The 15603-nt window shown below is 40.3% G+C and overlaps 3 protein-coding genes across 3 annotated transcripts; 2 read left to right on the top strand and 1 right to left on the bottom strand.

The window, feature by feature from the left end:
- The first annotated feature begins 1996 nt into the window (after positions 1-1996).
- zdhhc7 (zDHHC palmitoyltransferase 7) lies at positions 1997-8074 on the top strand. Its single transcript, XM_072465165.1, has 8 exons — positions 1997-2167; positions 3481-3569; positions 4889-5239; positions 5330-5454; positions 5533-5629; positions 5707-5788; positions 6260-6390; positions 6485-8074. Exons 3-8 carry the CDS (start codon positions 4895-4897, stop codon positions 6665-6667), a joined length of 963 nt encoding a protein of 320 aa, XP_072321266.1. The 5' UTR covers positions 1997-2167; positions 3481-3569; positions 4889-4894; the 3' UTR covers positions 6668-8074.
- Positions 8075-8443: 369 nt separating this feature from the next.
- On the top strand, positions 8444-14120 carry terfa (telomeric repeat binding factor a). The gene is made up of 12 exons (XM_072465501.1): positions 8444-8609; positions 8781-8876; positions 9079-9206; positions 10160-10243; positions 10356-10490; positions 10594-10679; positions 10896-11333; positions 11401-11481; positions 11555-11680; positions 13680-13750; positions 13820-13866; positions 13931-14120. Exons 1-12 carry the CDS (start codon positions 8468-8470, stop codon positions 14087-14089), a joined length of 1593 nt encoding a protein of 530 aa, XP_072321602.1. The 5' UTR covers positions 8444-8467; the 3' UTR covers positions 14090-14120.
- A 438-nt stretch (positions 14121-14558) lies between these two features.
- On the bottom strand, positions 14559-15585 carry nip7 (NIP7 nucleolar pre-rRNA processing protein). Its single transcript, XM_072465504.1, has 5 exons — positions 15442-15585; positions 15274-15360; positions 15057-15195; positions 14835-14975; positions 14559-14760 (listed from the first exon to the last, which is right to left on the bottom strand). The coding sequence occupies exons 1-5, from the start codon at positions 15495-15497 to the stop codon at positions 14641-14643; spliced, it is 543 nt and encodes a 180-aa protein (XP_072321605.1). The 5' UTR covers positions 15498-15585; the 3' UTR covers positions 14559-14640.
- Positions 15586-15603: the final 18 nt, after the last annotated feature.

The following is a 15603-nucleotide window of genomic DNA, read 5'->3' as shown; positions in this document are numbered from 1 at the left end:
TATCGGTTTCAACATTTTTTTCTGAACAATGTGTTGCCCTTACCAAATGCAACATTATTATTTTTGGGTTTTCTGCCACGCTTCACTTGTTGGGACCCTTTTTAGTCTGAATGTTGTACAAGGCCTATCATCAGGGGGTTGGGTAAAGGGGTGTGCACAGCAGATGTTTTACATACAGCTACAGTGGCAGCACTTTTACAGTCAGATGCTCATCTAGCCATAATGGAGAGAGAGAGGGGGAGAGAGAGAGAGAGAGAGAGAGAGAGAGAGAGAGAGGGGGAGAGAGAAAGAGAGAGAGAGAGAGAGGGGAGAGAGAGAGAGAGAGAGAGAGAGAGAGAGAGAGAGAGAGAGAGAGAGAGAGAGAGAGAGAGAGAAAGAGAGAGAGAGAGAGAGAGAGAGAGAGAGAGAGAGAGCTCCAGAATTGGAAAGAGCTTCAGTTTTGCTTCAGCCTTTAAGCTGCTTTAGAGGATTGCTGGGTATTTTTCCCTGCCTTGCTCTCAAACAGAAAGCTGATATTGGCTCTGAACTAGAACAGGAGAGGCCAAAAGCCCTGAGCTTTCACTGCGCAGCTGCAGACATGGAGCAGGAATGGGTCAAGGGGCTTTATCTTGACTTCATAATCTTCTTCTGGAGCCACGTGACGACGTAGACTGATGCTGAGGGCAGCACAGTACAAGTCAGCCATGTCCCCAGGTGACCACTGAATCTATGATGGGACCAGGCTAAAAATATGATGTCAGTCAAGGTTAGATTAGTTTAGTTTAGGCCAGTGGTTCTCAACCTTTTTCAGTCACAATCCCCAAAATAACAACCGTTGGCATTCACGACCCTCAAACATAAACAGTTACCCCCAAAGTAGCCACATGTATGATGTTTTATTTTATTTTGATAGACCTAGATAAATGACTTTTATCTGCTCCAAACTGCATGTGAAGGGCGTGAAGCCTTGTTTAAGACAATTAGATGCATTTTCAATGTTTCTCATATCATTTGCGGACCCTCTGAAATCAAACCCCAGGTTGAGAACCACTGAAACATAGAAACACTTTTTTTTTTCAGAGTTTCACAAAAAAAAGGGGGGGAAAAGCCAGATGGGGCAGGTTTTGTTTTTTGATTTTCAGGCATTTTATATTTAGGCTGTGCCTAATATTTTATTGATATCAGAATTGCCCAAATTAAATCAATGTTTTAATGAAAAGGTTAGGGAAAGCTCGGGTTTATGCTGGATTTTGAAATATTGACACTTGTACACTTGCCTATTTTAACTTTTTCTGGAAATGTTTGATTTCTTTGTTAATCTATGTTGCATAAAGTCAAAGGTCAAATCAGTGTAGACAGGCCTTTATTTATTCTACTTTTATGAGAATTGTACCTTAATCAATTGTGCATATAATTCATCCAATTCTAACTTGCTTCTTACAAATCCTATTTAATTCTCTCAAACTTCCACGCGTTTATTCCACTTGGTGTGTAACCATATCCCTGCTTTATAACGGATCCCTGCTTTATAACAGATCCCTGCTTTATAACAGATCCCTGCTTTATAACGGATCCCTGCTTTATAACGGATCCCTGCTTTATAACAGATCCCTGCTTTATAACGGATCCCTGCTTTATAACAGATCCCTGCTTTATAACAGATCCCTGCTTTATAACGGATCCCTGCTTTATAACAGATCCCTGCTTTATAACAGATCCCTGCTTTGTAACGAATCCCTGCTTTATAACGGATCCCTGCTTTATAACAGATCCCTGCTTTATAACAGATCCCTGCTTTATAACGGATCCCTGCTTTATAACAGATCCCTGCAAAACCTGGGCCTCTCCCTTGCAGTTAACTAGCGCCTCTCTGTGGAGGTGTGCTTCTTTGCGCACACATAGGTTTCCTTTACAGAACCATCTCCTGCCTGCCATTAGTGGGCGCTGTTTAGTGCTCCTCATAAAGCTCTTTCCGGATTCTTCCGAACTGTTCCGAACATATCCGAAAAGGCCCGAGGCTGACCCGGAAACTTCGTCGGCCCTGTCATCCCGTTGTTAAAGTGATGCTTCATCCTGTGATTTTATGTCGTGTGTGGGCACACTCGTTTTGGGGCTGGCGATCAATATTTATGGACGCCAACATGCTATAAACGTGTGATAGTGTTTACCATGCACATGGATTTCAAAGGTATGTTATTTAGCAGATATTTTGACTGTCGCTCGTGACTGATCTGTGCACGCAAGCTAGCCTTGAGCTACTGGCTAACGCTAGCTGCACACTGAATTGACCTGTTTTTAACCATTTACCTTTTGTCCTGGAGCTAGCGAGCAAGTGTGGACTAACTCAGCCTAAAGTTGTATCCAAACATTGTAGAAAAAAAATCGGTAGTATCGTCTTTTGTATCATAGTTGTTTTATACAACTAAATGTTTCTACAATGGAACACTCCTGGACGAATGAGGGATTACACCGATGTGTTATATCCAAACTGGCACATGTAGAGCTTTAATTGTTAAGTAATTCTACTGTGCATCAGAATCAGAATATTTATATTGCCATTGTCAATAGGAACTTGTCCCGGTGATTCGATGCAACACAAACAACAAAACATTGAACAATAAATACAAAACAATGAATAGCTACCAGATATATAAAAAATAAGTAAGTAAAGGTTAGAAATAGGCATGATATGTACATAAATAAAATATGTAGTGCAATAAGAAGTGAAGTGATTAGCATTGTAAATCTCTGTCTGGCTTGAATCTTGCAGATAATGTTTTTGCTCACGTTTGTGTTGACACCGACACAAATGCCAAATGATCTCCGTACAGAAAGTTATCATCTATAAAGTCAATGTACTATTAAAGAATGTATGTCACAGGAGGTTATTTTGAGTAACCAGGTGGAATATTATTTTGCACATGTTATATATTATCATAAAATGTAATCTTCTCTCTCACTCAAAGCAGCATCTAAAACACCAATTTTGTCATAAATCCTCTTCTCTCAGCACATGACATGTTTAAAGTCTGTATGGTTCAGATAATAATTTATTAAATTACCAAATTAATTGGCGAGTGCCGTAACTTACGTTTATTTTAGAAGTGACAGTGATTCGACTAAAACAATTATTGCTGTTGTACATTGAGACTTTTTACATGATTACATTTGCATTATCAACCAAATAAAGGTGAAATACGGTGACTGAAGGCTTCTAGACAGAGAATATTTAGGAATAAAGTGTATATATAAAATATTATATTTATATAAAAATTGTATTATTGATAATAAAAAAATACCACTGTCTTTTGTTATATAAATGTTGTTTTTCGTATGTGTGTTAGAGGCTGTATTGTCCAGATAACAATTACAATTATCCCTCCCAAAAAATAAAACTAGACTTTATTTTTTATAATCGACTAGTCACAGTTTTAGTACACAGTTGAATCCACGTATCTTTAACTGACTAAATCTGTTATTTGTTTGGTTTGTGTCTTGCAGGTGTCTAAGCCCTGAGATGACTGTAATCCTAAATGCTGCTGGGGGAGAAGCACACAACATCATGTTATTGTAAGCCACAAACAAATTAGGTAGGTTTCCAGTTACACTTTTTTTCTATTGTCACTTAAAGTCTATGAACGTTTGCGACTAGAACTAGACTTATATGGCGTATAGGAATCAAGTGATCTGAAGTGGACAGCAGAGAAGAACCTGCTGCTGGTGACACGGGACCTGAAAACAGACTGAAAAGAGTTCCTGTGCCCTTGGCTTTTGAAGGTCTGAAACTCTGCCTTTTCTATTTACTGATAACATTCTCAACAAATCAAAACTGAGCCTTTTAAAGCTTCCAGATCTGACAAATGCACTTACAGAATATTTATGGTAAGAATACTAGTAATAATGCGTAATTTTAGGAGTGCAAAATGATCTGACGCCTATTGATAAGTATTTTATGCAGCTGCTATTGTCTCATAAAATATTACTTTTCAGACTTTTCTGGTTTATGCATCCTGTAAAAAGATTCTTCCTCTTCCTGTTTCAGAAATAATGTCACACAAAAGTTATCTTGTCAAACTGGACTAACCAAAAGTATTGACTGAAGTGCAAAAGAACACCGCAGACTTGCTAGCACAAATGCAATTTCCTAAATTAAGTACATTACTATCTCTAACCACATCTACTAAAAAGATTCATTCACTGGTCCAAATCTATGTGGATTCCCTATGTAAAAGGTAGGTTGGGGGTCTGGAGTCTGTCCCTCATGCCTGCTGCCTGCTGAGCCCACAGGATTATTATTTATAGCCCCTTTACCTCGGGCTCAGTTTCACAAATGGACCAGTGCAGCCATTGATTTCATTTGAATCGGAGGATGTAGTTGTCTCAAGTTGGTGCCATGTTTTTGAAGGACCTTGATATCCCGGGTATTGAAAAGAGTGATGGAAAATTAGGACCATTGCTATAGCAATAAACTAGTCAAAAGAAAATCCTTTTGAATGGTGAAAGGTCCTCAGATTCTTGCTTATAAATAGAAAGCTGAAACAGACTCTCAAACGGACCGAATGAGGCCCTGATTAAAGCAGTTTATCTTGAAGAGAGAAGAGGTCCATTAATCATCCCACAGTGCTCAACTGCTATAGAGGTGGGCAATATATTTACATAATATTGTTAATGTTGTTTTGAAGAAATATTACATATAAAAATGGAAGAAAGTTGTATTTTACTTTCAAATGAGTGTATACACTGATATTTCTGCACTTCTGTGATTCATGACAGTTAGTTTTATTTTCCCTTTTCAGGAAGTTCCAGAAACGACTTTTGATAGAAAACAATAACCTGCCCTTCATCACTTATTTAGTCCTAGTTTACCTTGGCCAGTTGTGAATTATAATGTTGATTTTGTTGTGTGCAGGGCAGGATGCAGTCGTCAAACCACCGGCTGCGAGATATGGAGCAACACCACCCACTGCTGTCCGCCTCAGGTGACATTGAAGCTGGAGGTCTTGGGACTGGCGTGATGGTGGGCAGCGCTCACGCTGGACAAACGGGGGGAAATCGCACTCTATGGTTTATTCAAGACGGCTGCGGGATGGTGTGTGCAACCATGACCTGGTTTCTGGTGTTGTATGCTGACTTTGTGGTGAACTTTGTCATGCTGCTGCCTGCCAAGAGCTTCTGGTACTCGCTCCTCAATGGGGCGACCTTCAACTCCCTGGCTGTTCTAGCGCTGGCCTCACATCTGCGCACAATGTTGACCGACCCAGTAAGAAGAATTTAGAAGATTATTTGCAAAACTCTAGAGTTTTGTCAGTCTAAAATTGTAGCTTAACACTTCCTTCTGTGTTACAAATAGGGGGCTGTTCCAAAAGGAAATGCAACCAAGGAGTACATGGAGAGCCTGCAGTTAAAGCCTGGGGAGGTCATCTACAAGTGTCCCAAGTGCTGCAGCATCAAACCTGAGCGAGCACACCACTGCAGGTCAGTCCAGTGTCAAGTCATTACTTCATAAGCCAGTCATAAGTTCTTCAGCGACCTCTTTGTTTTCATTGCTCTCAGTATTTGTAAAAGATGCATCAAAAAGATGGATCACCATTGTCCTTGGGTCAATAACTGCGTGGGAGAAAAGAATCAAAGATTTTTTGTTCTTTTCACAGTAAGTACAAAAATAATTATATGTTTAGAATAATATGTTGAGTAGATGAATAACACGCTGTTTCATGTCTTGTACAGATGTATATATCTCTGATTTCTGGCCACGCCCTGGGACTGAGTGGAATGCACTTTTTCACATGTATTAAAACCCAATGGAACGGTAATTGATTTCACCCTCATCTAGATTTAGACAAACTTTATTGATCCACAAGAAAATTACCTCACTCATTACAATACAAGCAAAATTCTAAATCTTAAAAGACTGCTGATCTACAGATTTTTATATGGACAAATTAAAATATAGTAAATTTAAAATATCTAGTAGCGGGGTAAGGTGATCCACTGCACAGATGAAAATTGTGACTTTGACATGGTTATTTATTGCTATAAATGAATTGTACAAGTTAACTTTGTTAGTTGTTGATCTGCACGAGCCGTATTGAAAACACTGCACACATTAAAGCCGTTAAAAACAAAGTCACAATTGGTCTTCTATTGATTTTGTGTTGACAAGGAAACAGAATGATATTGAAACACATTTTTATCAGTAAAACAAATCTACTTAAACAACTTAACAGGATTTTCATGCTTGAATTCTGTCAACAATTTGATTTTCTTTATTGAACTCTAGAGTGCAGTAATTTCTCTCCCGGTGTGTCTGTGCTGCTTCTCATCTTCCTCTGTCTGGAAGCCATCCTCTTCCTCACTTTCACCGCTGTAATGTTCGGTACACAGATCCACTCCATCTGCAACGATGAGACGGTCAGTCCTCGCTGAATCTCGCTTGTTTTACACTTGATTTTATGTCATTAGTCCATTAAAGACACCTAAGGCTCTTTTTATCTTTTTGTGGCAGGAGATTGAGCGCCTTAAAAATGAGAAGCCTACCTGGGAGCGCCGGGTGAGGTGGGATGGGATGAAGACAGTCTTTGGGGGTCCTCCATCTCTACTGTGGTGTAATCCGTTCACAGGGCTACGCCTGCGACGTTTGATATTTCTGACCTATAGTCGCCGCAGTGGATCAGAATTCTCTGTCTGAGAAAGAGACATGGATAAAACCTGCACTCTGTTCTTTTGTCTCCAAGACAAAAGGTGTCGTGTTGATCCTGAGACCTGTGCGGAAATGTTCCAAACCAGATACTTGTCCAAGAAGACGAGCTACTCCAGGGGTCCATACACCCGTCTCGTCGTGGTCATTCAAACTGTTGGACTTTTTTAAGCATGCAATGCATTCTCAAGTGCATCTTAATTCATCAATTGCCGTCCAAGGTCTTTAGTTCATAAATATCTCCAGCAATTCGTTATTGCTGTAAAACCAAGGGACCAACAGTTATTTTATCTATGAATAGAAAGGTAATACAAATCTCATATCTATTGACTCTGACAAGCAGTTTTACAGTTTGTGTGCCGTGAACAAAGGGATGGCTCCAAAATGCATGTTACCTTGGTCTCAAATGGACAATAATACTCTGGACATTTAGCAGACTTAAGGCAATGTGCCTTGTTTTCTGTGTTTGGACATCTGATATACGTGTTCATGGACAAATGTATGTGCCAGTAGAAAAGATATATATTTTGTATTGCTCTTAATGTTTTGCCATGGTCCCTGCCCTTCCAAACAGCAGTGTCCATGTTGTTTAAATGCCAATGCTGTTAAATCATGATCAAATCAAACTTCATGCTGCACTACAGGTTTATTTTCCCTTGATCTAACACAATCTCAATCATTCAGGAAAAGGCTGCTGAGAATGAGAGGATTGGAAGAATGTTTAGTTGTACATTTGTATTAATCTAATATATTTACCATATAAGGAGTTAGGTTTTATAAACATCAAATTATCATGAACTTGGAAACACTTAAAACAGATTTTTGCTGACATTTGAGCCTCTAAACATGAGTGCAGTTGTTGAGTGCTAGAATATGGCTCTCTAGTTAAACTGTCTCAGAGGCTTTGTTTGACTTGCCTGCAGCGGTCGTCGCCATGTTAATAAACTGATTATAATGCCTTTAAAGTTCATTGGATTTTATGTGTACGGTGTTTCTGGTTTGTTTTAAAGAGACCATTTACATCCTTTGAATGTTTAATTACATTTTAATACTGGCAAAAAGATGTTTTGAAATTTGATATTTATCTTTTTTTTTTCAGTACAGTAACTTGCTGTTTGTTCTGGTCTGTGGTAAAGAGGAGCGCACCATTCCCTGATAAGTCGTATGGCTTAAATATTCTGCAGAACATTCTGTCTTTGATTGTAAAACAAGGTTATGGGTCATGTTGTGGAATCATAGATGTTTTATTTGAGATTTTATTATCTGGACTGCAATTGCTAAAATTTAATTGTTTGTTCACTCTCCTCTTGCTTTCGCAAACCAAAATATAAATTTGATCAACATTTGTCAATTATGAAACAATAAAAGTATGTATAAAATGTATTACTTAAATTTTAATATGTTGTGTTTACCTTAAACATGAATCTTAGTTCTGTGAAAACAGTTTTGTTTTTTACTGCACACATTTGATAGTTCATACATTCAGTGGTCATTTAGAGTTCAACGACTGGTTCCACCATCTGCAATCCTCAAGTGGAGGAGGTGATCAGATCTAGTACTGACATTAAGACATTAAACACGTCTGTTATACATTCTTTCAACAGACAGACAGACACAGACACACACACAGACAGACAGACAGACACACACAGACACACAGACACACACACACACACGTTTTTGAACCTTTGGCTCTGGTTTGTTCAGCTCGCGTGTTGCACATACCCGGAGCACACGGCAGGGGGCAGTGTCTCAGTCACAGCGCGGAAGCCCAGTCCCGCCTTCACGATCATGGCGTCTGCAACTGTAAACATTCAGCAAACCGAACCTGTTATAAATCGCTGGCTTGTAGATTTTTACCTGTTTTTGGCCATCGATTTATTTGAAAAGAAACAATACAATGAATTTTGTGCAATTCGAGACTTGTTTGACCGTGAGTATGAGAGTGTTTTACGGCGCCGTTTCCCTGGTCACAATCTGACCACTACTTTGCTTCGGCTTTTTTTACTTTGTAACTCTTGCAACTGGTTTATTCTTTATACAAACGCAAATACTATGCAAGAATTTATGTTCAAACAATAACGAAGCGCCCGCTTTGCTGCAGGTGTTTTGTCTCGTCCGTTGGAGTCCAGTGAAACGACACCAGCAAAGCTCAGAGTTTTGCAGTTCCTCAGCTGGATAAAGGACGGGGAAAGTTTTGGTGAGCTTCATTTACGTCAAATAAACCTTAAGGATGCTATTGTAATCACTGTTTATTTCATTGAGAATGGCACTAATATTGGTTATTAATTCAAAATGTTTTACTGATTTGAATACATTTTAAACATAATTCTCAAACTATACTTGAATATGTTTCAAATACTTCATGTGGCTTCATGTGATTCTAAATGTCATGTCCCCAGATTTTGCCTCTGATGAAGACCCAGCTCTCAGTCCTCTTGAGTCTGCATTACATTTACTACAGACCATGAGAGAGGACTGTCCTCTTCAGTCGGATTATGTCAAACTGTCCTCCTCACTCAAGGAAATGGTATGTACTGTTATTCACAAGCCAGTCCAAGTTTGTGTTCCTTAATATGACGGATGAAAACGAATGATCTTCTCTTTTCCTTGCTGAATTATTGAATATCAAAAGAATAGAGACAATCATCAGTAAAAAGAGCTTTTGCAGGGAAGGTTCACCTTTTTGTAAAAACGTTCTTCCATCTCTGTATCTGCTAGACATGTCATTGATGTCACTTAAATGTGTCACTTATTGTGTAACAGAGTTAGAAGTGAAACATTAGTCGCACTTCAAATGAGAAGAAAGTGTATTCAACACTAAATGAGTCTAAATATTGTTTGGGTTTGTGTGTGTTCTCCATTTAATTTGACCTTAAACTTTATACATTTAAATATAATGTTGTTTGCCTTGTTGTGTAATTAATTTGCAATCATTGTGAAGTTCAGGTAAAGCATTAGACTACATCTTTATTATAAAAACTACAATAAATGTGGTAATGTGGACACCGTGATTACAAAACTAGAAAAGTCCTGGGAAAATGTATTTCCAGCAACATGTGGGAGTGTGGGAACTCTGATATTGTTGAATAGATTTGACCTGGAACCATTTATTTTGGGGGTCAATATTTATAGCCTTTTTATTTTGTATTTTTGCAATGTGATTCAATTAGAAGATACTGTTTTGAGGTGTTTCATTCTGCTTTCCATGCTGCAGCTCAACAATAATATACTGTTACAAAAGGGCTTACACTATATCTTGCTCTAGGATTATTGTGTCAGTGGCACGTTTGAATGTTTATGGTGATAATTTCCGTTCCGTTAAATCACACGGAATGGGTTATTGTGACTCGGCCCAGAACCTGCTGAGAATACAGTTTGTTCCTGCACTTATTTTACCCAGTGTCGCTCTCACTCCCTGTATCCTGTCTTTATTATGTGCACTGCTTTCTTAATTTGCTGTATTACTTTCTGTGTTTCTAGATTGTAAGGATATTCATCATGAAGGGAGAGTTTGGCCGGGCAAAGAAGGCTCTGAGGCACTTCCCCAAGTCGATGGTTGACAAGGTAAGATATGAATGTGCACAGGGCGGTTTATAGTGAGGCACTGCAGGTTTTTATTTGTTGATGTATATATGTTTGACTCCATAAATGTATATCGTTTTATTTTCATGTGTAGAAAGCTATATTCATGAGTCTCATTAACCAGAGAGTCCAAACTACTATAGACCCAATGGAGTTGATCAAGTTTAGGGAAGAGATGTTGGGCTTCTGTCAGAAGCTTTGCCAATTTACAACTCCATTTCTTCTGAAGGTATGCAAAAAAAATCATACTGAAATCTCATCACTTCAGCGCATTATTTAATATTACCAGTGTGGTGTTTTATTGTTGCTTTGTTTTTTCGCATGGTGTACAGGCAGCAGTCCGTCTTATTGGATCAAGACGCACTGAGCCAGACAACATTGATGAGGAGGAGCCTGGGCAGCACAGTTGTAAACCTTGGTAGGTTCGACATTATCACAACCATTAATGCAAGGCTTTAGTTTTGAATACAGTCTGTAGAACTGTAGAATAATACATTATACTTGTAAATCAGCTGTATGTATTGTGCACGTGCAATTGTTAACTTCCAACTCCTAAATTTAATGCCGCATGATGTTTGATTAAATCTTTTTTATTTGCGTTTTGTCTATCCCCAACCATCCGTCCTGACTGAAGCAACCGTATGTTTATTGCCAAGTCCAGGCTTGAAGCAGGATTCAAAGTTTTGGCAGATGAGGCAAGTTTTGTGCGCTTGGAAAAAGACTTGGAGGAGGAAGAATCTCAGGCCCAGGGGAGTGAGGAAATAAAAGATCAACTGTATCTAACAAACTCTGGTAGCCCACTGGAGGCTTCCCCCGCTGAAGAACCAGCTCAGATCAGTGACGTTCCACAAGCACAGACGGGTTCACTTTCTAAATCGCCAACCAACAACCGGTCTTACACTGTCGCTCGGCTGGTGATGGAGCCGGACACTCCAATTGGATCTCCAGACTTGGACACTGAGCTGACACCCAAGGAAACACTTGAAATCTCTGAGAACATGGACATCACACAGTGTCCGCTAATCGAGGGCGAAATTAGTAGACCTTTACGAAAACTAAAGAGTTGCAATAGGTAAAGAAATATCTCTCGATATTTTTTTTCCATGTTGAAGTTAATTTTAGACGGATCTTTGTTTTAGAGCCAAAGCAACATCAGCTGAGGAAGAAGAAGAGGAGGAGGAGGAAGAGCTCTCTGATGCTTATAAAACTAATGCTAGCAGGTACATCCATTACATACAAGGGTCGTAAATGCAGTATTTCACTGGGTAAACAAATGTACAACCTTTTTTGCAGAGAGTCGGAGAATGAAAATGTGATGGTTGCGGATGGTTTGGATGGATCTCCCATTCCAGTTTTAAAGGATGACAGACAAACGAGCTCTACTCCGCACAAAATCAAATCTTCTCCACCCACCAAATGGTAAGATACTTCCGGCGCTGATGAGAGCCAGCTGCTCGTTGCAATGATCCCTCTCTCTTTCAAACTTTTTGTGCTCTATTTATTGTATTTTTGTAAATTTTTGTACATTCACTTGTACGGCTGGGGCTCGCAGACCCGCTTTGATTCAACTTTATTTCGCTGGATTATTGCATGTTTTTTGTCATTATGATGTGTGCTGGCCCCGAGTCCCCCGGTTGTTTACACAAAGGAACAGCTGTTGGAGCTCTGGAGCGCGGTGGTTTTCCCCCGCGACCGGCACGTAATCCTGGCTGATATGCTACGTAAAACACAGAGTGGCCGGAGAGCGGGGCTCAGACTCTGGGAAAAGAAGAGATGCTTCAGACCTGTTCTCCCCGCCATCGTCACGGGAAATGTGAGGTCTCTCCAGAACAAGACGACGGAACTGGCGAGTCTCACGCGGTCCCAGAGGGAGTACAGGGACAGCAGCGTCATGCTTTTCACAGATACGTGGTTAACCCCAGAAATGCCAGATTCTATTGTCGCTTTGGATCACTTTCATCTGCTGCGTGCTGGAAGAAGAGAGGAGGCGGAATGGCTGTGTTTGTGAACGAGAAGTGGTGCAACTCTGACCATTATACAGTAAAGGAGCAGCTGTGTAACAAAGACATTGGACTGTTGGCTGTTGGCATGAGGCTGTATTATCTGGCCCGGGAGTTTACACATGTGTATGTGGCCCCCTCTGCTAATGCTGAAAATGCTTGTGAAGCACTGCTCTCCTGCACCAGCAGGTTACAGACACAGCACCCACAGGCCCTCTTCCTCGTCTCTGGTGACTTCAACCACGCTTCTCCCTATTCTGTTCTGCCAACATACACCCAGTATGTTACCTGCCCCACCAGAGATAATAAAACACTGGACTTGTTCTTTGCCAACACCAAGGAGGCTTATTCTTCTTTCTCACCCTTTCTCTTCACCCTTTACACTGCAGACTTCAGACACGACACGGACAGCTGTGTCCTGCAGAAGTTCTCTGACGACTCTGCCATCATCAGACTCATCACGGACGACAATGATGCGGAGTACAGAGGACTGGAGCAGGACTTTGTGGACTGGTGTCAGCAGAACCGCCTCCTCATCAACGCGGGGAAGACCAAGGAGATGTTTGTGGACTTCCGCAGACGCCACCCCACTGCCCCCTCACCAGTGAACATCCAGGGACGGGACATTGAGAGAGTGGACTCATACAAGTACCTGGGTGTTCATCTGAACCACAAACTGGACTGGACTCATAACACAGACGCACTGTACAGGAAGAGCCAGAGTCGGCTCTACATCCTGAGGAGACTCAGGTCTTTTGGAGTGACAGGGCCACTCCTGAAGACCTTCTATGACTCTGTGGTGGCATCAGCCCTCCTGTATGGTGTGGCCTGCTGGAGCAGCAGCATCACAGACAGGGAGAGGAAGAAGCTGGACAAGGTCATCAAGAAGTCCAGCTCCGTCCTGGGCTGCGCTCTGGACTCGGTGCAGGAGGTGGGGGACAGAAGGGTCCTGGCTAAACTCACATCTATGCTGGACCATGAGTGTCACCCCCTGCAGTACACTCTGTCCACTCTGGAGAGCAGCTTCAGTGAGAGACTGATCCACCCTTGCTGTGTGAAGGAGAGGCTTCGCAGGTCTTTCCTTCCTGCTGCTGTCAGACTTTACTACAAACAGTTAGCCCTGAACACGTGTATACTGTCATACCCATGTGCAATACGGACATAATCATATTGGTGCAATATTCTCCGTCCGTATAACTGCTGTAAATTAGTGTTACTATTGTTTTTACGTTTTGATGTTTTACTTTTAAGACTATAAGAGGCTTTTCTATTAAGGTATTTTTAAAAGTGTTCTATTCTTATCTGTTCTGTACCTACTTTGTGTTGCAAATAAAGGCTTATCTTACATACAGCTGCATTTATCCAATAGTACTATAATGTGGAAGGTAATGTTGTAATCGGGCATTTATGTTTAAAAGGAAACAAGCATTCAATAGTGCCAAGGAGTCTAAGGAAGAATGGAGCGATGAAGAAGTACTTTTTGATGAAGGTACTGTACATATCACTATAATTTTGCACACAATGTAAAAGATTTGTATTAATATTCCATGTTTCACAGGGTCACCAAATGAAAGCCTGACATCCAATGCTAGTCAGAGGAAAAGGGTAATAGTAAAACTAAAGTTCTTTTTTATGGAAGTTTTTTTAAATTAATAACATTGTGTTGCAGAAATGGACGGACGCTGAAAGCCAGCGACTGAAAGAAGGGGTTGAGAAATACGGAGAGGGGCATTGGAGCAAGATCAAGGCATATTGCAAGTTCAAAGATCGATCCAATGTCAATTTGAAAGACAGATGGAGAACAATGAAGAAATTGAAGCTGGTATAGATGTTTAAATCGTCTCAACAAAGCAGTTGTACCTAAATTTCATTTTGTATAGATCAGTAGCTCTAAAACTACCACTGGGGTTTAGATCTGGTGATATTTGGAAGGTTAAAATATTTTTTTCATAGTCTTAGATGGTGTTTGAGTTTGGGAACCTCTTGCCAATATAATCATATTCATGTACTTTTAAATACATTTTTTCAGGTTTAATGGTACTTTTTTTTTTACATGGCATTTACAGTGAAAAGTGTATAAAATACTCTGACCAACACAAAGTTTGTTACTGTCATTTGGCAAGTACGGTAGCTCTTTTGACTTTAATAATACTTTGAATACAAGAATTTTGCCCTCATACAATCCAATGGGGAAAATAGCATGGTTAGCAATGTCTAAGAAAGTAGGGGTATTCAAAAGGAAAGCAAAATCATTTCAGTCCATTTTTGGAGTAGGCAAAATTACAAAGGAATGTGACTCTGCGTCTTGTGTCAAGTTGGTAAAAGACTTGTAGAAAAACGCAGCAGAACATCAGTGAAATCAAAAGACTTGTTGGATCCTCATGTCAACGCGTCCTCATTTCTAATAAACTCTCCTACATCTGCCTGATGGAATACAACAATGGCCATTGGATCCACTCTTCGGCACTCTTGTGTTGATTTTGCAGCAACTCCAAAGCCCTGTGAGTACAAACATAGTTATTTATTACTTGTGACTTCATATCAGCAGGGCAGACTGGAGCTTCAGTACTTACAAGGGGCACATCCGCCATGGAGTACACCACTACTCCCTGGTACTGCTCTGTGTTCTCAGTGATTCTTCCCAGTCCGGCTTTTTGGACATGGTTTCCATACAGAAAAGACTGCTCAGAGCCCGGCTTAACCCACACTTTGTACTGAAATAACACAATATACAAACAGTTCAAGCAGCAAGCCTTGACATAATGATGTTGACCACAAGATGAAAGCCTACTTACTTTAGCATACGGAGCAAGAAAGTCCAACGCTGTGATGTGAAGACGGAACTTAAGTGTCTTGGTGAATTTGCCAAAACATGTGCCCACTGACACGAGCTTATCTCTTGCAATATTAGTTGCCAATTTCAGAATTTTCTCACTGTTCACCAAAACAAAGTAGACGATTAGCATTTATTATACATGCAAAAAGTTGAAAATCCTTTGACAGGAGTAATACCTCATATAATAGACGCGATCATTGTGTAATCTGAAGCAGTAAGTACCATCAGGTCTGTCAACTAGAAGTTTTATATTTTCGCTAATGCTGTAAAACAGAAGGACAGAGTTAGCATCGAGCCACGAGCAAACGTCAGTAACACTGAGCTTTAGATTGACAAACACTTACTATTTAGATAATTTCTCAAACATCGTTTTGGTCTCTTCGTCTGTTAGAGGACGCATGGCGATGTCTTTGCGGGTTTTACAAACGGAAAACAAATTCTCGAGAAAACGTGGGTCAACTCCGGCAAGTGAATACACTTTAACCCGGAAGTGAACGAATTCAACA

Source organism: Eucyclogobius newberryi, unplaced genomic scaffold (genome assembly GCF_026437365.1).
Source record: "Eucyclogobius newberryi isolate DKJ021-1_F unplaced genomic scaffold, fEucNew1.0.hap1 SCAF_5, whole genome shotgun sequence".
Classification (NCBI taxonomy): Eukaryota; Metazoa; Chordata; class Actinopteri; order Gobiiformes; family Gobiidae; genus Eucyclogobius; species Eucyclogobius newberryi.
This window is presented reverse-complemented; position numbering and strand designations above follow the sequence as displayed.